At 42.7% G+C, this 22,950-nt stretch overlaps 1 protein-coding gene across 2 annotated transcripts; it reads right to left on the minus strand.

Annotated features, from left to right (window-relative positions):
- Window positions 1-1,429: 1,429 nt before the first annotated feature.
- Window positions 1,430-21,601, minus strand: trappc14 (trafficking protein particle complex 14). Of its 2 annotated transcripts, none has more exons than XM_038281577.1 (13): window positions 21,316-21,601; window positions 13,450-13,772; window positions 13,264-13,359; window positions 13,052-13,181; window positions 10,087-10,173; window positions 9,656-9,776; window positions 9,436-9,583; window positions 8,726-8,808; window positions 7,251-7,402; window positions 6,294-6,430; window positions 4,216-4,294; window positions 2,312-2,426; window positions 1,430-2,242 (listed from the first exon to the last, which is right to left on the minus strand). In XM_038281577.1, exons 1-13 carry the CDS (start codon window positions 21,506-21,508, stop codon window positions 2,086-2,088), a joined length of 1,821 nt encoding a protein of 606 aa, XP_038137505.1. In that variant the 5' UTR covers window positions 21,509-21,601; the 3' UTR covers window positions 1,430-2,085. The 2 variants fall into 2 exon arrangements, with proteins under 2 accessions (XP_038137505.1, XP_038137504.1); XM_038281576.1 differs by having other exon boundaries at window positions 13,450-13,775.
- Window positions 21,602-22,950: the final 1,349 nt, after the last annotated feature.

A 22,950-nucleotide genomic window follows, 5' to 3' on the forward strand; every position in this document is an offset into this window, starting at 1 on the left:
TTTATCAGAATGAATTATCATTTGGCATTTCTGATTGCTTGTTGTCTCATATCAGAATGCAATAGATTATAAGCTGTTTCTGATTGGCAAATTGTTCTCATAATGAAAGTATAAAAATACATTTTTAGCTATTTTGATTGGCAACTATTAGGGCTGCCTGAAGTAGAAAGAAACTCTCATTCAGATGCACGTTTTGATTATTTTGATGGAAAATACAGAAAAACCTATGATAATTCTAACACAAACAATACTGACAATTATATCTAAATTATTATTTTCATAATGATAATTGATGTTATTACATGAAATTACATTAAGTGAAGGCAGCCTACCTCTTACTTGATGAGGGACACTAAGGAACCTGGAAAATGGAGGATGGACCAAAGAAGCTGGAGAACCTCTAATTTCAGCAAAGGTAAGTAGTGTGTGGGTTTACATGTTCCTCACATCAGGTTATTAAACATAAATATAATCAGACTGATTAGGACTTATTGGTTTATTTCCTTTGAAGCCGACATTATGGACAGATTGAAGTAGCTGTCCACCATTTTCAGACTTTTTGTCTCTTTCCTCCCTTCATTAACAGTGCAGTTTTTTTCTCACGTTGGGCATCAACAAAAACCAGGAACAGCATGGCATTGGATGCCATCTTATCATCAACAAAGACTCACTACAAAGGCGTATGTAGGAGCGAGCTGTATTTATACCCGAAGGCGGGGCCAAGACGGTTAAAGCCCGTACTAGCAAAAACCTTTTGAACCAAAGGGAAAGTTCAACCTGCTGTTCAACCCGAAGATGGCAGCACTGAGGCAGACCTCACATGAAAATATACAAATCTGCACGGTAACAACAAAATAACGCTACATAGGCCTGATTTAAATAGATCGCAAAAAGAAAAAAAAAAAATCTAAGAGAAACATTAGTAGCTCCAGATGAAGCATCTGGGGGACAGGAAGTGGTGGACAGATGACTTCCTGTCTGTCAAACATCACTACTGCGGCGGCCATTTTTCTTTACATTTTGGATAGTTTGTTCTTATTAAATCCACATGAGTGTGTTTAGACTCCTGGACACGTTGCCTCTCTGGATAAACCCAAAATATATCTAATTAGTGTTTTTCTAATATTGCTAACAGTAGTTAGCCACTAAATGGGGGGTGTTTTTGTTGCATTGTCTGTATAAAACCAGCAGCCTGTATGGCTGAATCATCTCCTCTACTTTTCTTAATGAGGCGGTTTCTTTGCTGCGCTCACTTCTGCTGAGTCGGGTTGCAGTTTTCATCAAACAGAAGGTGGGAGCTGTCACTCTGGAAGTTACCTGCTTTCTGAGATGGTGACAGAAGTTTATGCTCTTATTAGTCGGATCCTGGGCTGTGGTCAGACTCTAGGAGGAGGTTCTGTTGAGCTAATGAGGAGACCAAACACTCAGAAACTTTTAAACATCAATCTGTATTCTGGAGATCACAGCAGAGAGTTATTTTCCAGTGAACGTGACAGTCCGTCCAGCGGTTACTCCAGTGTCTTCACCTTTTCGGATCAGATCAATTCAACATTCAGTAACTTGAGGAGGAATGACAGCGATGCTGATTGTAAACAGATGATGGTGGAAGCAGCGCTGAAGCCAGAGGCCACTCCTCCGCCTTCAGGCTGACTGTAACGTCTTCCACCGTTAAACACTACAGAAACGATGAGGTAACACTTTAAGTTTTCCAGCTCGATGCAGAAGCTTGGTGCTAATCAGAGGGAAACCATGTTGATTTGAAGATTCAGCAGGTTAAATATTTCCCGGCTTTTTCCTAGAATCAGCTTCTCTCCCTGAGTTTCCCTCTGAATCAGGACCAAACGGGACACATGGTCATCTGAAGCAAACAGCTTAATACTCTGTAACATCAGGAAATGTTCAGGACCTGGAATGCTGCCTGTAAATACATTAAAACAATAAATATTTTATAATTAAACTCAGTTCCTCCCAACAGTTTCTGTGGAAGCGCTTCTCCATCAATATTTCCTGAGAAGCCAGCGTCTCTTCTGCTCAGTAGTTTCACATCTTTGACTTTAGTCTCATGGTTCTTTTTCCAGGTGAAAATTAGCCGACCGGATCCACCACCAGAACCTTACATTCCCTCTTGGCGATCTTGTCCACGGACAGCAGCGTTTTGTCCTGCGGTGGCAGGTAGAGCGGCCGCCCGACGGGGGAGCCGACGGGGGGCGTGATGGCCCGACGCTCCATGGCGCTGCCCGTCCTAAACACCCAGAAACAGTTAGAGACGCTCCCTGACAGATGGAACCATCTCCTGGACCTTATGTTTTACCTCATGATGTGCGATCGGGACGGCTGCTGGTGCGAGAAGGACTGGGAACGACCCAGACTGGCCTGGTGTCGGTCCAGCAGGTCTCGCACGGCTGGGCTGGACGGGCTGTTTTTACCTGAGGATACAAGAGAATTACATTTTGTTTCTGAGTTGAACTTTCAACTAAGATATCAAAAAAGCTGAGATCAAACTCTTTAGCCAGAATGTATACAGTAATATATAAAATCATTTGTTATTTATTTACAAAAACACAGAAATTTATTTGAACCGCTAAGTTTTTGAGGGCAGTAACGGTCAGTGCAGACGTCAGTGACCATTCGTAGCACAAACAGGTGCTTAATAAAAGTGTCTAAGTCTGCATGAATGTTTACTGGCATCGGGGGAATGCAGATCTTGGCGGTTTGCTTAATCAAAAGGGTTTGATGCATATTTGCAACAACAGGCGTTACGGGGTTAAAACAGATGTTTGGTTTCAGCTCCACCGAGTTCCGTCTCTCGGTTCATCAGGTATAAATACTGGATCCCACCAAATCAAGGAATGTGTCTCAGCATAAAAGTTCAGCTTCCACACTGTGAAACTGTCCATTCTGAGAACTCAGACACAATTTGATCAGGTTCACGAAATGGTTGGGGTAGTTTAACGGTAGGCTTAAAACTCTCCTTTTTGATAAAGCTTATAGTTAGGGTGGCTCAGGTTATCCTGAGAAATCTCTATAGTTATGCTGCTATAGGTTTAGACTGCTGGAGGACAGAAGTCTAAACCTCTCCTATTCTGCAGAATCTGTTAGTTCAATCTCTAATGTTATGCTCTCTCTGATTTTTCTCATAGTAGCTTCATCTGGTCCGTTCTGTTTGGCTGTGACTCCATCCTGGAGAGAAATATCAGCTGTGCTGCTGCCATCAACACCTTTGTTATAGATGTTCAAGATCAGCCTGTTTTCCAGTGTAGTCCTGTTTCTCTGACTGTGACTGGCTGGATGTGCTTTCTTCGTCCTCTGGCATGGGAGCTGGCTTTGAGCTTGTCTGCCTGACTGTGTGTTTCCTGGTTGGAGCCGCCTTTTATAGCTGCTTTTTGTATCTCTGCTTCTGTCTCCTTGAACCCCAGTCGAACTCGGCAGATGGCCGCTCACACTGAGCCTGGTTCTGCTGTAGGTTTCTTCTTGTTAAAAGTGAGTTTTTCCTCCTTCCATTAGAGTCAAAGAGTCGATGCAATCAACTGGTCCTTAGATAGAAAACTTTGAATCAATTAGACTGGATGATCTGGTAAACTGTGAAGTGCCTTGAGCTGACATGTGTAGGGATTTTACACTATAGAAACAAACTGAATTGAATTGAGTTGGATCCTGGAATGCTGCACAACGTGGAGAGGTCAGCTGGCTGCACCATCCAGCTGCAGACCACTGGGACTGCTGGGATCCAACAGACTGGTCAGAACCGTACTGGTGGAGTGAGATGAAAATATCAGAGTGTTGGTCCGATTTATGTAGCTGAACAGCCGATTTGGCACCAAGAGGTGATTTTCCTGGTGTAAACGGATCCATCAGTAGCCCGCGTGTTGATGAAGTTCTGGATGAACATGTATATATTACAGTAAGCCTTTTATTCAAAGTTCTAATCATAGATTTTAGATGACAGATCTGCACATTCAAATAGACATTCTGATGGTGATATGGTCATCAGGTTTTCAGGAGAGTGACTTCCTGGTTTTACTAATTAAGCTACACAGAGGCCCTTCTGTATTTGCTAACTAAGAGCGATTGTGATCTATGTATGAGGGCGTCATGAGGCGCCGACGCTGAGGGAGCACTCTTATCTACCATATCTACCAAAAACAGGAGCTGAAAACTTTTTCCACAGGAGTGTGTGCGTGTTTTGGCTCTTTCAGCGAATCGAGATATTCTTACGTGAGAGCGGCCGAGCATCAGGGGGAGGGTTGGAAACGGAAGCGGTGAACTGAAGCTTTAACTTCATGTGCTGACTTAGCTGGAGGAAAAGAAGGAGAAGAATCAGAAACTCAGAGCTGGGAAATTTAAAAGGATGTAAAAACCATCAGCTTTAGAAAACTCTAGGACAACCAAGGATCAGAGAAGTCAGTCACAAAGTTAAACATACATCTGTGCGCCATTAGAAAAAAGTCTGATTTCTTTTATAGCACAGCATACTGTGATCATGCCGATGCTTCTGCAAAAGGTTCTGCTTGATGCTTGAAACCAGGCAGATGATGAATAGAGTCCATTTAAACAGACTGAACTTAAAACGTCTGTACAAGAGATTCTCCAAACTGCAATGAAATATTAGTTAATCAGATAACCAATGTTTCATCCTTGTGGAACTTCCAAAGCAACCATAAAGCAAAGTTGGATCGGAAGCAACCGACTTCTCTCTCAGTTTTTCTTTAGATGTTTCCACACCTATCCAGAGATCTTTGTCATTCTGTCAGCTCCACCAGATCCACCTGTGGTTGGAGCGCTGCTGTTTTAAGCAGCATAGAGGTCTATCATCATAAGTAGGGCTGTAACTAATGATTCATTTGAAAATCGATTCATCTGTTGATTATTTCTTTATATTAATCGATTATTAATCGGATAGCCAAAGGTTCCTTAAAGAAGATTTATGGACGTAGCATATTAATGGTCGAAAAAATGTTTTTTTTTATCTTAAATGGAAAATGTTTAAATGTTTTTTAAAATTCTGATATAATTAATTCAATTCAATTCAGTTTATTTATATAGCGCCAAATTCACAACACATGTCATCTCAAGGCACTTTACAGTTCAACCAGATCATACAGTCAAATTGATACAAAGTTTTCTATCTAAGGAAAACCAGTTGATTGCATTGACTCATTGACTCAAATACAATCCCCCACACTAAGCATGCTTGTAGCGACAGTGGAGAGGAAAAACTCCCTTTTAACAGGAAGAAACCTCCAGCAGAACCAGGCTCAGTGTGAGCGGCCATCTGCCGAGGCCGACTGGGGTTCAAGGAGACAGAAGCAGAGATACAAAAAGCAGCTGTAAAAGGCGGCCCCGTCCAGGAAACACACAGCCAGGCAGACGAGCTCCAAGGCAGCTCCCATGCCAGAGGACGAAGAGAGCACATCCACTCAGTCACGGTCAGAGAAACAGGACCACACTGGAAAACAGGCCGATCTCCAACATCTATTAACAAGGGTGTTGATAGAAGCAGCACAGCTGATGTTTTTTTCCAGGATGACGTCACAGCCAAACAGGAACAGACGAGGCAAAGCTACTCTGAGAAAAAGCAGAGAGAGCAGAAGGTTAGAGATTGAACTAACAGATTCTGCAGAATAGGAGAACAGAGAGAGAATGAAGCAGAATGATGAAATGGGGGTCCCTATAATTACTGCTCTATTTGGGTCGCTCTGTCAGCTAAAAACTGTTTTAGAGTCTCTAATCTAATCGATTAATCACTATTTATCCGATTAATTGTTTCAGGCCCACTCATGTGCATGCTCCAATTACAAATAGTTGTGATGCAAACCGACAGACCTGACAAAAACACCTGATTAGGTGTGGAAACATTTCCAGGAAAACGGAGTAAAGATCTGGTTACCTTCAGCCTGGTTTGAAGTTGCCAATGACCCTGATGACTGAGATTTTGCACACATGTTCTATAAGGAATGTTGATTTTATTTAATAATGTTACAGTTAGTAAATAATCAAGCTCCATCTTATATCAGAGATCTGATTGTTCCTTATGTTCCTAACAGAGCACTTCGCTCTCAATCTGCAGGTTTACTAGTGGTTCCTAGAATTTCTAAAAATAGAATGGGAGGCAGATCTTTTAGTTATCAGGCTCCTCTCCTGTGGAACCAACTACCAGTTTTAGTCCGTGAGGCAGACACCCTGTCTACTTTTAAGGCTAGGCTTAAAACTTTCATTTTTGATAAAGCTTATAGTTAGAGGCTTTCAGTCCAGTTTAAACCTGAACAGTTTCTCACCGCAGGAGCTCCACCTACCTCGTACAGCCCAGGTTTAAGGATCTGGAAGGAGACGCTGAAGGACAGAGTGCTTCCTTTGCGACAGTGACCCAGGTTACTGAGTGGCGTGTGGCAAACCACCGCGGCCAGCGTGGCGTCCTCGCTCCGGCCGCGCCCTAAACACATCAACAACTTTACTCTGGTGTTTCAGGTGTTAAAAACAACTCGAGTAGGAAAACATCTATGAAAAACAGAGACGTCGAAGGAAATGAACGGAGGCTGTTCCTTACTGGACAATCTAGACAATCAGATCCAAACAGAACCTTAACAAGCTTTTTCTGTGCTTCCTTGGGGAATGTTTTTACTAACAGAGGAGCGGTTCAGTTTTTGGAACAGTCTAGTTCTGAGGCTCCAAAAACCACAACCAGAATTAAAAGTTAATGCTTGAAGCAAATCTCCATTTTGTCTCTGATAACGAGGAGGAAGCATGAAGCTTCTCCAGGTCCAGGAATTTAGTTTTGATGTGAGAGCAACTTAGGCTGAATATTTTCCTGTTGGGATCAAGAAGAAAAATGTTAAAAAAACCCCAAAACAAACTAAACTAACTTCCAGCAAACAGAACCTGTTCAGTGCAAACGATCTGCACCGCCGCCTGCTTTGCGTTACTCTCATCTTAAGAGTTTATTTGGGTCAGAGAAATCATAATTCATTAACATTTAATCCCAATTTTGCCACCATTGCTGTCTGAAGTTGAGCAATCTGCTTTGACTCGCAATGATTCATGGGAAATAAATGGCAACAAAGGCTAATCTCGACAGTTTCCTTCCAGATGCTTTTAATCAAAAACTTAGCTTTGTTAAAATCAATAATATATATATAAAAATCTATAAAAGTCTTTTTCCTGAGACCTGATGAATCTACTCCAACACATTTTTCCTGAGGAGGTCCTAAAATGTTAAACGTAGGAACTATAGTGGAACTGCTACAGGAACTAACCTTCGGGGGTCCAGACGAGCCGGACGGCCAGGAAATCCTGCAGGTTGTTGATCAGAACGTATTTGACCTTGAAGTGCTCCTTGACTCTGACGGCGCTGGGACAGCTGGCGGTCATGACGAACCGGGGCCGGTCCAGACGGATGCTGGGTAGCCTGGTGGAGGAAAGCTGAGTTACAGAGCTGCTGACATGTAGAAACATCGCCACCATGCTGCGGCCCGGAGGTCTGCCTCCAGCCGTCACTGGGGTAGAGCGTCTGCAGACTTCATCAGCTTTGGTTTTTAGGAACAATTAAAGAACCAAAAACTGAGCCAGGAACTCTCAGAAAGCCAGCCATCCGTCCATTTTCTAACACGCTTATCCCGAATGGGGTCGCGAGGGGTGCCTGTGCCTATTTCCAGGAGTCAATGGGCGAAAGGCGGGGTCACCCTGGAAAGGTCGCCAGTCCATCACAGGGTAACACAGAGACAAACAACCATTCACACACACACTCACACTTAAGGGGACTGTAGAGAAGCCAGTTGACCTAACAGTCATGTTTTTGGACTGTGGGAGGAAGCCGGAGTACCTGGAGAGAACCCACGCATGCACAGGGAGAACATGGGCTGGGAATCGAACCCAAGCTAAAAATTAAAATAATTTCCTATTCAGGAGTGAAAAAAAAGTGGATTTAAGGAAAAAGTAAAACTTTCTTTCTTTTATGGATTTTAATTTTGCAGTTTTGACTCATTGTGTTTCTTAGAGGAGAACTGAAACCTGACTGGAAAAAATTGAGCCTGCGGTGTGTTGATGGGACGCTGGTTTACAGCGCCATCTAGTTGTTAACAAGCAACATTGCAGCTGAATATCAGTAAATCAGAAAATAATCAAAAAATTAAAAAGAGCAATAATTTATAATTGATAAATGTCCCTTACTTTTGACACAGTGTGAGTTGAGCTCCACACTGTTCACAGCATGCTGCACCCAAGCTATTAATGGAAAGTTGAGTGGAAGGAGAAGAGCTGAACCAACAGACATAACTGGAGCTTTGAGAGGACTGGGAGGCAAACTAGTAGCTATTTACAGGCTGTGGTCTGCAGCTGCAACAAGGACCCAGGAATTAAAGCAAAAAAAATAAATAATCCTGGGAGAGGTGCCGTGGATAGCACTGAAACTAATGAGTCCACCCCTTTGGAATGAGGGTCATCTGCCTTCCCCCCATTCCAAAGAGGTGGACCCTTTGGTCCGTTTCAATTTGCATGTTTTCTAAAGGCTTTGCCAAGCATCGAACTCAACGCTATTTCGTCTTTACACTTGGAAACAAAGTCCAGTGGATTTTTTTGGGAATGACTGTGACCTGGATGACTGAGAACATTCATCAGCATGTTGAAACCATAGGAAAGAGTTTTGGAATAATGTGTTCATCAGTGTTCAGAACCAGGTTCTGATGGTGCTGTAGATGTTTGGACCTCTTTGTTTCAGACGGTCTGCGTTCACCTGTAGTGGGTGTAGATACAGTTGGTGAAAGGCATCTTGGGAGTGGACCACTGCAGCACCGCGACCAGAGGAACCTCCAAACCCTGAAAAGCACAAGAGAACCCAGACTTAGAACCTTCTGAGTCAGACCCAGAAACCTGTCTGCTTTCAGTCATTCAGATCGGCCAAACGTTTCATTCCCAGGATTTATTTCTTCTTTACTTTGGATTCTTTTATCTGTTCGCTTCACGTTTCCTCCTAAATCTGGATGTGCCGTTTTTAAATGTCTTCCAGAACCTTCTGCTGTGACTGATGTTGCTATCTTCTAACAGAGGAAGGAACATTTTAAACCTGTGGGATCATCTTCACTCTGGAACAAATCAAACTTTAGATAAGTCATTTTTTCTTAAAATAAGTGCATTTTTTTAAGCGCATTGAGTACAGTATGTGAGACACTTCGCCAATGGAACAAGACAATTTATATCTAAAATAAGAAAAAAAAAAATATTTCATTGTCTTATTTCAAGTGTGTATTATCCAATTACCTTATTTTAAGAGTAAAAATGCTCATTCCATTGGCAGATCATCTTATTTACCTTCTCTAATTAAGGGTAAACACACTTAATTTAAGCCATTTTTACTTTTTTCTAGATCGTTTTTGCAGTTCACCCTGAAGACATTCCTTCAGTTTCTACCAATAAAACAAACGTCTGAAGGAGAGAGGAATAAACCTCGTTAGAGTCGTCCTGCGGAACGTCGTTCAGGTGCAGCTGGAACAGGAAGTCGTGCTCCTCCAGAGCGCCGAGCATGCTGGGAAGTCGGCAGGCCTTGCTGTCCACTCGGCAGAAGGAGGCCATGCCGATTTCACCGGACTGATGGCTGGAGGCAGGAGAGGAACACGTGAGGCACGGCGGCTTCTGAACGGGGACCAGCGGAGAACCAGGTACGTACCAGACGTTGTCCACCAGCAGGACGGAGCCGTCCGGCATCATGGGAAGGTAGGAGGCGTTCAGGTTGGGTAGAATCCGGACGTCTCTGATGCTCAGCTCCTCCTGGGAAGATTCATTCAGGACTGGGAGGAAAACAGACGGAAACCAGTGAGAGAACATCAGGTCTGACCACAGGTCATCTGGACTTTGATTAGACTAGCAGGTGTTCTGATATAGTCCCGCCCATCTACCCACAGCATGATGCTGCCACCGACGTGTCTCGCTGTGTTCAGGTTGTTTTTCTTGTTATATTTTCAACAAACTTCCTCAATGTTTAAAGTTGAAAAGTTGAAAGAGTTCAGTGGTGTGGAAACTTTAGTGGTTCTGTCCCTGAAACTGCTGAGTTTGTAAAATAATGAAAGCAGCTGATGTTTGGATGAAGGAGGAGCAAACCTTTGAGGACGGCGATGTGCTTCCCAGAGACGGTCATCTGTTTGCAGCGGACGGTTGGAGGCGGCAGGACGGTCAGGGTGGTGCTCACTGTGGACAAACACACCAGAATCTCAGTTCTGTCAGAACTCAGAAACACACACATTAAAGGGGAACGCCATTTTTTTTCAATGGGCCCTTGATTTTACGTTATTACATCATGTTCTACTCACCCATATGAGTTTTGTGTCATTTGGAGCTGTCCTGGCGTTCCGGCGTGCGCGGATGACTTCATGCACACTCCCCTTCGTTTTTAAAAGATATTATTATAAAAAAACTATAACCGTGGATGTCTGGGGGACAGTGATTCGCCTACATGTTATAAATGCTGGCGTACCATAAAGAATAAATTATGAACGATTAGTTTGTGCCTTCAATTCGTTGCCCATAGGAAGACGTTACTTGAATATAACCTAACCGATTATCTTCAGAACAGCTCCAAATGACACAAAACTCATATGGGTGAGTAGAACATGATGTAATAACGTAAAATCAAGGGCCCAAGGTAAAAAAAAAAAACTGCGTTCCCCTTTAACCCCTCAGTTAACACCATTTTATAGCACAAACCAATTGCATAACCAAACGCCATCGGCCCATAAAAATATATTTTAAATCCCAAATGCTTGTGATTTGTCCCATTTAAAAGCTTAGATCTGAGGTCACGAATTAGCGGACCACGGCCCGGATCCTGACCCACCTGCTGGCTAATCCGGACCCAACCTGATTGAAAAACTTTACAAATTACCACATGTTGTTCGACAACAGTGTCTAACTTCGATGAGGAAAATAAAGCAGAGAAAGTGTGGGCTGCTGGAAGAACTGTGGTGAACTGGTGAAAGAAAAGTGAAATGGTGCTCAAAGATGATCCTGCACATTTAGAGGATGTTTGGCTCAACCTGCTGCTGTGAAGCAGGATTCTGCACCATGAACAGAATCAAACATAAATCTGGATCCAGGCTCAGAATGAGCTCCTTGATATGTGCTTTAGAATCACTTTGTCTCCATTAAACCCAGGTTTAAAGCCTGGCAGGGCAGCATAAAGCCCACTGCGAACATTAAGACAGAAAAAAGAAAAACAATAACAAACGGTCAGTTCAGGCGTTATAAAAAAAAAAGTGAGTCATGAAATTTTCTATATACCAACTGAACGATTGTGTTCTCTACTTAAAAACCTAATTTCATTTCAGTGTTAGATTCTGTTTAAAGTAACAGATTATAATTAAAAATGTCTCCGGAGCTTTACTGGTTGATGATTTTTTTATTCGGACCCCCTATATTCTGGGTATAATTCATAGTCGCTACACTTGTTGCTCATGTTGTTAATAACTGTGTAAAAGTTCAGATTTCCAGTCATAAGCATTGTGGAACTGTGACACTTTTTGTAAAGAAAATGTCCATTCAGCACATTTCATCCCAATTAGAACCAAAATTGAATTATTTGAATTTTATGACAAATTTGACCATAAAAAAAAAACATTTCTAGCTTTATACAATTCATTCAGGCACTTTCCTTTATAATATTTAAAATGTTCAGCTTTCAGAATTATTTAGAGAAAGTTATTTCTCCTCTCCCTCCTTATGAGCATCAATAAGCACCATCTTTTCAGCCCCTCACTAAACTTCCAATACTTCATTGAAAAGCTTTGCCTGTTGATTGACAAAATGAAATTGTTTAGAGAGCTGTTCTAAATGAAATTTATTTGTGTTTACACTTGTATATACAAAATGACAAAATAAATCTTTCTAAGCCTAAATATATCAATTAAAGATCGGCCACTATGTTCCAACTGCAGTTTGCAGTTTCTTAGGTGCAGGAAGTTTCTGATGTATCCTGGATACTAAGAACAGAACTTTGGGAGCAAACAGATTGGTGAATAAGCCAACATAATGTAGATAATCTAAAAGGGGGGGACATACTTCTTAAGACACAAAAAAGATCTGCTTTTTTTTGCTGATATTTTCACTTTTCCACAGAAAAAAAAAGAGCTTTTGTGGATTATTACGACAAAAGGGTTTTATTTTATGGTAAATAAAAGTGGATATTACTTTTCTGTGGAGTGTTACGGACAAAATGAGCCCATTTTTGCATAGATAGGAGAAGAAAGATGATGAAAGGAAGATGAAGATGAAAAAGAAGTAGGAAGTGAAAATTATGAGTTGTAAATTTCTGACAGATTATCAGTTATCTGTGTTTGTTTAGTATAGTTGCCTTACAGTTGAGTTAATTAACATTTTCTCTACAACATGTTGGGTTTTGTTTATAAATAAGCTTGCTGCTTGATATGAAGTCAAATATTTGATGTCAAAACATCCTGGGGGTGGGAGATAAGGGGTTAAACAAGCCACCAATCAATCAGCTTCACTCAGGATAACACTGCCACCTGTGTCTAAACCCGGTACTGCAACTAAAAGCAAGGCTGCAGGAAAATGATCCAGAGCCTGATTGGACCCGCCTCCATGAGCGGCTTCTCTACATCCTGAAGGTCCAACTGGAGCAGGAATTAGACCTTAGAACCAATCGGACTGGAGGGAATAGCACCACAGCATGATGCTGCCTCCTCCGTGCCTGATAGCTGCTACAATGCTCTGGACTCCATCGGCTACCAGCTCAGTCCTGATTGTCTGTTAGCAGCTGCAGGTCAAGCTTGTAGGTGTTGGTTCTGAAGTAAGAACTTCTGTTTGGGTCAGCGCCCTCTAAGGGCGGTCTGCTGGTATTCTGGCCGATATCGACACTAACCAAAGGTTAAAGGGCCTCAGCAGGACGGAGGTCCTTCCAGAACTTTCAGGAACTGATTAAATGTGTTTGAATATTTCTGACCCTGGCTGATCAGAGAGAACTGATCTCAGAGCTGCTCCTCATGAAGGTCAGATGAGTTTTTATCGCTGGGGAGGAGTTCTACTACAAGCAGAAGTCAGGAGGGCGTCCTACCCTGAGCTTTGAAGGTGTTCAGGTCGTGTCTGAAGGTGTGGCTCGGTTCTCGCTGCTGCAGGACGCTCAGGTATCCCAGCTCCTGGACCTCCACCTTCTCTGCTTCCTTCTTCCACACCGTCACCATGACCTGCAGCAGAAATCACCATGAAGCTCTGAGCAGACAAACAGAGGAAACCTGGCGGGTCTGAGCAGCAGGAGCTTCTCCTCACCTTCACCTTCAGGGTGTTTACAGGAAGTTTGTCTAGAGAGACGGTGAGCGGGAAGATGACTTCGTCTGTCAGAACCACCGGTTCGTCCAGAGGAGACTGGAGACAGGGAGGGAATGGCTTCAGAGGACTTTCTCTGCCTGCAGACACACCCAGCCTTCTCCGGAAGCTTCCACCCATTTTCCTTACCTGAACAGGAGCCCTGCGGAACTCCCTGGAGGCCGTCCCAGACCAGTTATGGATGAGCAGAGGTTTGCAGTCCCTGAAGCTCCGGCAGCGGGAGTCCACCCTACTGCCCAGCGCTGCGATGGCCGCCTCCGCCGCCGCCATGTAGTCGTCCTCGCCGTCCTCGTCCCCGCTGCTCTGGTAGTCCTGCTGGTGGTTGCCACGATGACGGCTGTTCTCACCCGGACTGACGCTGGCCACGGCGCAGAGAGAGCCGGCCAGTTCCCTCCACGCTCGGCTGCTGGCCGACTCTGAGCCAAAACTGGGTGGTGCCACGTCAGCGCCCCCTGCTGGGAGAGGAAGAACAAGGCTGTATCAGGGCGCCTTTTGATTAGCTAAGAGGCTTCAAAGGGGACCTTGAATGCTTCTAGGCAGACATTTATGCTACGTTCTGACCGCGCACAGCAGGAGCAGCAAAAACGAGGGGGCTGCTACATTTCTGATGCTTGTACAAGTTTAGTTCTGACGTTGGGCGAAGCTACCCTATCCTTTCTTTGCCTGTAACAATGGCGGCTATACAGGTCCTTCTCAAAATATTAGCATATTGTGATAAAGTTCAAATTTTACGCAACACCCAACACACTGGATGAGCTAAAGGCTGCTATCGAAGCATCCTGGGCCTCCATAACACCTCAGCAGTGCCACAGGCTGATTGCCTCCATGCCACGCTGCATTGAAGAAGTCATTTCTGCAAAAGGAAATGACTGAAATATGCTAATTTTGTGAGATAGGAATTTTGGGTTTTCATGAGCTGAATGTCAAAAATCATTTGTATTAAGACAATAAAAGACCTGAAATATTTCAGTTAGTGTGCAATGAATCTAAAATATATGAATGTTTAAGCATTATCATTACATTATGGAAAATAACGAACTTATCACAATATGCTAACATTTTGAGAAGGACCTGTATTTGCTGTGATCAGTGGGTAAAAAGTAGTTTTAATATGTATTTAAGTGAGAAAGTCCACCTGAAACTTCATCTGTGCAGTCAGTTCATACAGGTTACATCCTGCCTTCAAATATTGTTTCGCAGTCGGAGTCGCTCAGAACCCCGTACACCGGCGGTTCTCTGTCACTGGGAATCCCGTTCAACAGCAGCCTCTGATGCGATATCTTCTTTGCGGTTTTCAGCTACTGTTCGCGGCGGCTCGAAGGCGTTTTTCATGTACGTAATCCAAACTGCAGGCACCAGAATAATAATATCAAACATATTTTGCTGGAAGGTTTCGACATTTTAAGCTAATTTAGGCGTTAATAAACTGTTTCAGGGGAGTGATCATAGCGATCTGCATCAGCAGTGCTGTCTGTCCCCCTGCTAGCTCCAAGATCAGCTTGTCTGATTGGTTGATGTGGCGCGTAGAGCAGCAAAGATTCAAATTTTTACAACTCCAGCAGCTGCTGCTGTCAGATGCTCAGAAGCTCATGAGGCTCTGCTTCACTGGTTCAGACGCGCTGCTCCTGCTGCTCGAAACGCGCTGCAGGACCTTTTGTTGCCTTTTAATGCGCGTCAACCATAGACTCTGCATGTAAACTAGCTGCTTCTGCTGCCTCTGCTGCTTGCCTTTTGAACGTAGCATTCAGACGAGCCTATGACCTGTACTGTATCTTTTCTATTTGAGATTTCCTCTCTTTTCAGACAAAACTTTCACCTTTATGCACTGTAGATTAATTTGGCCACGCCCCCAACACGTTGCTAACACCTTTCACTTTATTTAGTGAACATGGCTGCAAACAGAGTGACATTAGTGGTCAGGTCTAGAGATCGACCAACACATAGGTGTATCTCTAGGCATAGCTTACTTGTTGCAGCAGCCAGTGATGCTGCAGCTCACACATCACTGTTAGCCACTGTTAAGGTTTGGTTTGATTTTGTTAATAAAGGTTTCCTTTTTGTTTAAATTGGCACCAGAATGACATTTGATATCCTTTTAGTTTTTATCATAGAATGAAAGAAGCATAATCAGTTCCAATGATCGACCCAATATCAGGGATTGAATCAAAATAAATATTTAAAAATAATCCTATCAAAGCTGGCCCTAAAAAAAACATATCAGTTGATCTCTAGTCTGGGTATAAATTCAAATTTCAAGAATTTATTTGATTCCAATTCCTAAGATTTAGTTGATTCTTTTGGATCCACTTCAATCAGGTCTGATCTTAAACTGCATTGCTGATATTGAGAAAGTTTTTTAAACTGAACTACATGACTGTGTAGCTATGAATCATATTAATGCTGGTGTTACATTAACATTCAACAGAGAACCGAAAGCAGCCATAAGGGGGAATGGGAATCCTTATATTAATCCATCTTTAGGAATTAGAGTGAATCCAGAACTGGATTACTAATTTCGTTTTTTAACGCACTTCTAATCCAGCCGTACATCTTTGACCCTGATTTAGACCCAGAAGCTGAAGAAGAAGCGCCGCCTCCTCAAGCAGCAACGATGCAGCGGGCGGCTTCTAAATGCTAAGGAAGGAGAAGCTAACTTGTCCTAAATGACAAATCATGTGCAATGAATAGAAAACACAGTCTGGTCATGTTCAAAATTCTAAATTCTAAAATTACTTTAAATATAAAATTAATCCATACTGTTCAACAAATAATAAGTGTTTTTAATTCAGAGTAATTTTCATGTGAATGTGTTTTACTGGAGGCATCCATTTTTTTCAAAAAACACTACTGCCACCTACTGGTTTGTGACGTCACGGTGCGGTATCGGCTGTTGATCAAGTCCCAGTGCTGTATCTGGTGTTTGTCTCAACGCGCTATTATCCAAGTCATCTTGAAAACATTCTTCTTCCAAATGTTGGCTACATATTACGTGTTTTTTCTCTGGCCAAAAGTTCGATGGCAAATCCTCCCTCTTCAAGTTGGCGATCCAACAACGAACCCGTCCGTGGAGGATCAGGAAAAGTGAAATAACTCATTTGTTTTTCACTTTTACCCGATATATTAAAACATCCAGCTGCCATGCACGTGGGCATTGTCGGTTTCACCATAGCTCTGGTGAATTTCAATGGAGAAGTCCTCTGGAAATGTTCAATAATTGTTGTTGATTGCAGATCATTAGATTTTGCTTGTAAAGCGGGGAGAATGGCGCTAGGCTAACCGCACCGTGACGTCACTGCCGGAAGATGTCAGGATTGAGGTGTTACTATATTTGGGAAAAAATGGCCGCTCCCTGACTCAGTGATCAAGATGAAAATTATTATTTTATTTTTTTTAGTGATTAATGCTAAATTCATTAAATCACTGTAAACATATTATTTTTAGGTATAAATAATGATCCATTGATTATTCCTTGCTGACCGGACTTTTCCTTTAAGAACGTGTCCTCCATCTGTAGATCTGCAACAAACAGAATTTTAAAGGTTTTAAAGCAGCTCCATCATGCAGCTGTTCTCCTGAATGGTTTTTGCAGCCAAAGACAAACAACAGTCTTTTCCAGCAGCTGCTGTGCAGCGCAGACAGAAGTAAAAGAAGCAGACCTTCTGATAAGGAGGTGGGTGGAGCTAGGATTGGGTTGCTAGGTGAGGAGCGAAGCCGCAGATTGTGATGTCATCAAAAGATCCAGACAAAAACTAAAGATTTAATTACTGAATAAAAAAAAAAAAAAAGATTTTCTTTCCCAAACTGAAGCAGAAAAAAAGAAAATGTGAATCTTTGGAATATTTGGTCCATTTAATCCTAAATGGCATCAAGTAGAAGGATATGAGCAGAACTCTGTTCGATGTTTTCTTATTTCGTGGTAAAGAAGAAACTAATGTTGTAAAAAGAAAAGCAAATATCTGAAAATATCTCCCATCACTCTGACATCAACTAACAGATATGATTAATAATAAAGTCATTTTATGCAGAGTTTATTTCCTTAAAGCTACAGTGTGTAACTTTTAGCGACATCTAGCGGTCAGACTGCAGCAACATGAACATCTCCCCCCCACCGCTTCTCCCCCCCAACAGTACGGCTAGCGTTACGGGACAAAATGTCTTCCACGACGTCCGCATCACCTACCTTCTCAAGTGATGAGGTTTGTTTACATAGATAATTTTACAGATAGTATTTCATTAGTCTGTGTGTTCAGTACCGTCTCAGTTCATCTCTCTCAACTTGCCGTAGTTACTTTCGAGCGAAATGGGCGATCTCGCAATCGCTAGTTTGTTGGCTCTGCGCTGCCGTAGCGCAAAGATGTCTGCCTCCATGGCTGCGAGACCCGCTCCTATGTAATTATAAATAACGAATTCTAAGGCAATGCAAATATTAAGGTTAAGAGGCTGAGCTCGTAGATGATGATAAATAACATAGTTACCGTATTTTCACGACCATAAGGCGCACCGTACTAAAAGGTGCAGTCTCAGTTATGTGTCCCATTTCTGTATTTAACACACACATAAGGCGCACCGGACTATAGGGCGCATTTTTTATATACAGGTACATGTCCTCTACTACCTTTAAATACCTCTACTGCGTATTTAAAAATACAGCGGGGGCAAAACTGAGTATGACTGTGCTTTATTCATGTATTTATTACAAAGTATTAATCAAACCTGGCAGCTGGCCGTGAGACAGACACATCGCAGATGACACAGCGCTGTGATCACTCCTAAATTAACTTAAAATCCTGAAACCTGCCGACGGAATATGTTCGCTTTTATTACCGGTATCCTGGTGCCTGCAGCTAAAATTGTTTAGATGAAAAACACCTGCCAGCAGCCGCCGGTGAGGCTGCTGTTGAAGGGATTTACTGTCGGTGCACCGCTGGTATGTGGGGGTCTGAGCACCTCCGACAGAAATAGTATAGGCACGATAATAATCTGGATGAACTGACTGCAATTATTAAGTTTTCAGGTGGTCTTTCTCACTTAAAAACATATTAAAACTACTTTATTCCTACTGATCACAGCAAATATAGCTGCAAGATTTAGATTATTTAGATGAAAAAACACCTGCCAGCCACCGCGGTGAAGAGGAGGAGACCCGCCCAGAGGCTGCTGTTGAATTAAGTTTTCAGGTAGAAAAATAGAGCGGGAGCAAAACTGAGTATGATTGTGCTTTATTCAAATATTTATTACAAAGTATTAATCAAACCCATCAAAGTCATCATCCTCTGTTTCTGAATTAAACAGCTGCGCTAAATCAGACATGCCAATTTCCCCTTCTTCGCTGTCAGATTCACTTTCCGTGCAGCGCAGCTCCTCAGAAATAATGCCGGCTTTTGCGAAAGCTTGAACAACAGAGCCAGCAGACACGTTAGTCCATTTACAATCCATCCGCAAACGGTGGCGTAACTTGCCCGGCGCTGCCTTCCACTTATCCTGAAACTGTGGTCTCTGTCGGTCACCCATCGCTCCCACGCCGCTCGCAGCCTTACTTAGAACGGCCGCTTCACACCGATGTCGAGCGGTTGAAGTTCCTTTGTCAGACCCCCCGGGATAACGGCGATTCACCTTTTTTCACATCGGCTGTGAGATGGGCACGCAGCGATGGTGATGCGTGGAAAAAAGCACCTGGTCTCCTCACATACGCCTGCCTGCATCATCTCCTCATACATCCAGCCTTTTCTTTTGCGTTAATATCATATGTCATCAGAGCGCTGTCTGTCTCGCTCTCAGCTCCCAGATCAGCTTCTCTGATTCGTTGATGCGGCGCGTCCAGCAGCAAAACTTCAATTTTTCCATCTCGAGCAGCAGCAGCGCGTTGGCGGTGCGTCAGATGCCTAAAGGCTGCGGGACCTTTTGCTGCACCTATACGCGCGTCAACCATTGACTTTGCATGTAAACTCGCTGCTTCTGCTGCACCTGCTGGGTCCGGTTCACACCGATGTCGAGCGGTTGAACAGCGAGCACAGCGTTAATTTGTTTCCCCATGTTTTTCACATCAGCTGTGAGATGGGCACGCATGGACTTACATATTAACAGCTATGGTGAGGGGTGGAAAAAAAAACACCTGGTCTCCTTACATTCAGCCACTCTTTCATCATCTCCTCAATGAGGTGGTCTCAAAAGTCGCAGTTACAACACACATAGGGCGCACCGCACCATAGGGCGCACCGCACATTTTGAGGGAAAAAAAAGACGTTTAAGTGTGCCTTATAGTCGTGAAAATACGGTATGTATAATATATTACATTTCTGACTGTATATCCCTGTAATTATTACACACTGTAGCTTTAAAGGTTTCTACAGTGGCGGTTCTAGACCAAATGTACCAGGGGGCCAGTAGGGGGCAGCGTGTTTTCATGCGGGAACAGAAAAGCATGAAATAAAAAACAGACCAAGAGATTTAAATATATTAAGAGAGCTGCATGAAGTGAAATTTCTATTCAATTAGGCTTAAATAAAATTCTATCTTATTAGGTTAATATACATTCAAAATGTAGGAATTTTACATAATTTTTTACTTAATTTAGGTTAAAATTACTGTTTTTTTTGTTTTTGTTTTTATAAAATCTGAATTAGAACTCAAGAAAAACTAATAAATTTACCTGCAAAAATTATAGTTTCTTATTTATTTATTTATTTTTTGAAAAACATTTCGCAAATGAAAACTGGGATGCTATCTCAACCCCAATTGAAGCTATTACCTTATGGTTTTAAGATAATTAGTAAAACAGAATTTTTTTAAGGAAAAAAAATGAAATAGACCCAAAGGACCAATCAGTAACCATGCCTGTTCCTGTGCATATTATCATTAGAATTTCTTTGAATATTATGTCTTCAGCACGGGGGCCATAATAGGGGCCAGGACATGATCTACAGGGGCACTGGGCCCCGTTGGCCCCTGTCTAGAACCGCCCATGGGTTTCAAACTGTTTCACTGTATTTTAAACAAAACCGATCAACTAATGAGCAGTGCAAGAGAATATGGTGAGATCCAATGATTCAATGATTCAGTGATCTAATGATCCGGAGATCCAATGATTCAGTGATCCAACGATTCAATGATCCAATGATTCAGTGATCTAATGATCCAATGATTCAGTGATTCAATGATTCAATAATCCGGTGATCCAATGATTCAATGATCCGGTGATCCAATGATTCAGTGATCCAATGATCCAATGATCCAATGGTTCAGTTATCCAATGATTCAATAATCCGGTGATCCAATGATTCAGTGATCCGATGATCCAATGGTTCAGTTATCCAATGATTCAATGAGCTGCTGATCCAATGATTCAGTGATCCAATGATCCTGTGATCCAAACAGAAGCATATGAACTGAAGTTCTGGTCAGTTATGGTTCCCTCAATAGAAAGCCCCCAGAAACCACCAGCTAAGAATAGTTAACTGGATCTCCAGGCTGAGGGGTTCTGCTGCAGGGCATCCTGATGGTCAGTCAGGTTACCACCAGTGCAGAGCTTGCTCCCTGTCAGAGGTGGAGCATGCAGAGAGGAATGAGCCAAAGCAGCAGCAGGGTTAGTTCTGCTACTGCGGAACTGAACAGAAACTGAAACCCTGGGTGAGTCAGCTGACCCCCCCACCAACACCCCCCATCATCACTACATGTTGTGATTCTGGGTTTCATTCTGCTTCAAGCCAGAACCTCCAGATCTATCAGAACCAAACAGCTGGAACTCATCAGAGAGGACCGGTTCCGGTACTGATTAATAACCGGGCTTTAATTACCGCCTTGTTTTCTGATCTGATGAACACGGAAATGATGCTCCCTCCATGTTGATGTTAAAGGTTCTGCTAAAACATCACAGAGGTTCGGTCCGACAACAGAACAAAGGCTGGATATTTACATCAGAAACAGGAGGCAGAAATGCTCCAGAACCATCAGGAAACCGGATCTGATCCGGACCGGACCCCCCCTCCTCCTCCTTACCGGGGCCCTGCTCGCTCGGTGTCCCCGCAGCGTCTCGGCACCGCAGCACCAGCAGGAAGCGGACCGTCTCGCCCAGGTAGAGGTGGCTCCGCCGGGGCAAGCTGCGGTACCGGGCCGGGTCCGACAGGTCCGTGATGGGCACCGCCGGGAAATACATGAAGTATTCACACTGCGACTCCATCATCTGCACCATGGCGACGACCGGAGGCTGAGGGGAGCGGGACCAGGACCAGGAGTCAACGGACCTAGACCAGAACAATCAAACACCACAACTTCCGGGTACTTTCAAAGTAAGAGCTTGATCAGCAATGCAGAGAGGCTAATGGATGACTCAGCTTCGCCCCCTAGTGGCCATTTTAAAGCACAGCCGCTTATTCACCTAAAAGAGAGAAACTACAGTGAAAAAAATAGTAATGCTACCGCATTGGGCATTTACTTAATCATATTTAGTTACTTTAACACTATTGTTTTATGTCCTACCCTGAAACAATTGTGTTACAGTAAATAAATATGATTAAGTAAATGCCAAAAACAGTTCCATTATTTTCTTCGGTGTGTTCACACCCTCACATATGTCCTCCCCTTTTTCATGTCAAAGACAACCAGAGAAAATAAAAAATATAAAAATAATAAAAAATGATTCTTTTATTTATAAATGGGAAATGAATAAATCAAATCCAGTTTATGGTCTACTTATTTTTGCAGCATTTCATTCCAGACTTTGACTAGACCCTTCCAAAAAGCTGCCTTCCTCTGACCTTTGGATGAGATGTTGATGTTCTCTTGGAATATTTTTGTTTTGTCATGCTCTTCTGGATGGTTCTCTTCTGTTCCATGTTTTCTTTTTAATTTTAATCCTTTGGAAATGAAGGTCATGCATGATGGTAACGTCAACAGCTCTGAACCATATCGCAATAAGACAAACTAAAATCTAATTCAAATAATTTTAACATTAAATTGCAATCATTTTAAGATGAAGTCTTTATTTCACTGTGTAACAAAATTTAACACTGACATAAATATTTTCTTTTTTTAAAGTAACTACTCAAAATTGGTCATTTATGCAGGTCATTTCTGCCATGTGGAACCGTCTGTGAAAGTCCTGAAGTTTGCAGGTGCTGGTCCTCTTCTTTCCACCACCATCCCTCTTTCTGTCCTGCGTTCACTCATCACTGTGAGCTTTGGCTCTTTTACAAAACATGACTGGTCCAAACGGCCACAAACAATCAGGTCTGCAGAGGGCATCATCACTGCTGACCAGAAAAGGCCAGAGGACGTCCCTGCAGACCCACAAATCACGTGCAGCAGGGCTATTCAGACGTCATCATGCATCTCATGTAGCGAATGGCAGATGTTGTGTAGAAAGGGCTTTAAAAGCAATGTGTGGGTAGTTCTGATCTGATCTTATATTGTGTCACGAGAGCAGAGAAACCCTTCTGCTCAAGACTGTTTAACTTCTGTAATTATTCTCTGTTCAGATGTTTCCCCACCTTGTTGATTTCCTCCCTGCACTGGAAAAAAAAATGGAAATCTAGATAATGAATTTTAATTAAGTGTATTTGTTTTGGACTGAGTAGGTAAAAAGAGACATTTTTCCAATGCAACAAGACAATTTACACTTAAAATAAGAAAACA

Source organism: Cyprinodon tularosa, unplaced genomic scaffold (genome assembly GCF_016077235.1).
Source record: "Cyprinodon tularosa strain WSP-4 unplaced genomic scaffold, ASM1607723v1 ctg172, whole genome shotgun sequence".
In the NCBI taxonomy this organism is placed as follows: Eukaryota; Metazoa; Chordata; class Actinopteri; order Cyprinodontiformes; family Cyprinodontidae; genus Cyprinodon; species Cyprinodon tularosa.

What these genes read in the sequence shown, in the direction of transcription:
- trappc14 (XM_038281576.1), bottom strand. Translation starts at nt 21,508, where the DNA reads ATGGTGCAGATGATGGAGTCGCAGTGTGAATACTTCATGTATTTCCCG. An exon ending in TCCGCAGGGCTCCTGTTCAG is followed by an intron (nt 13,360 to 13,449) that starts GTAAGGAAAATG and finishes CCCTGTCTCCAG; the next exon opens with TCTCCTCTGGACGAACCGGT. An exon ending in GCTCGTCTGGACCCCCGAAG is followed by an intron (nt 6,431 to 7,250) that starts GTTAGTTCCTGT and finishes TGATGTGTTTAG; the next exon opens with GGCGCGGCCGGAGCGAGGAC.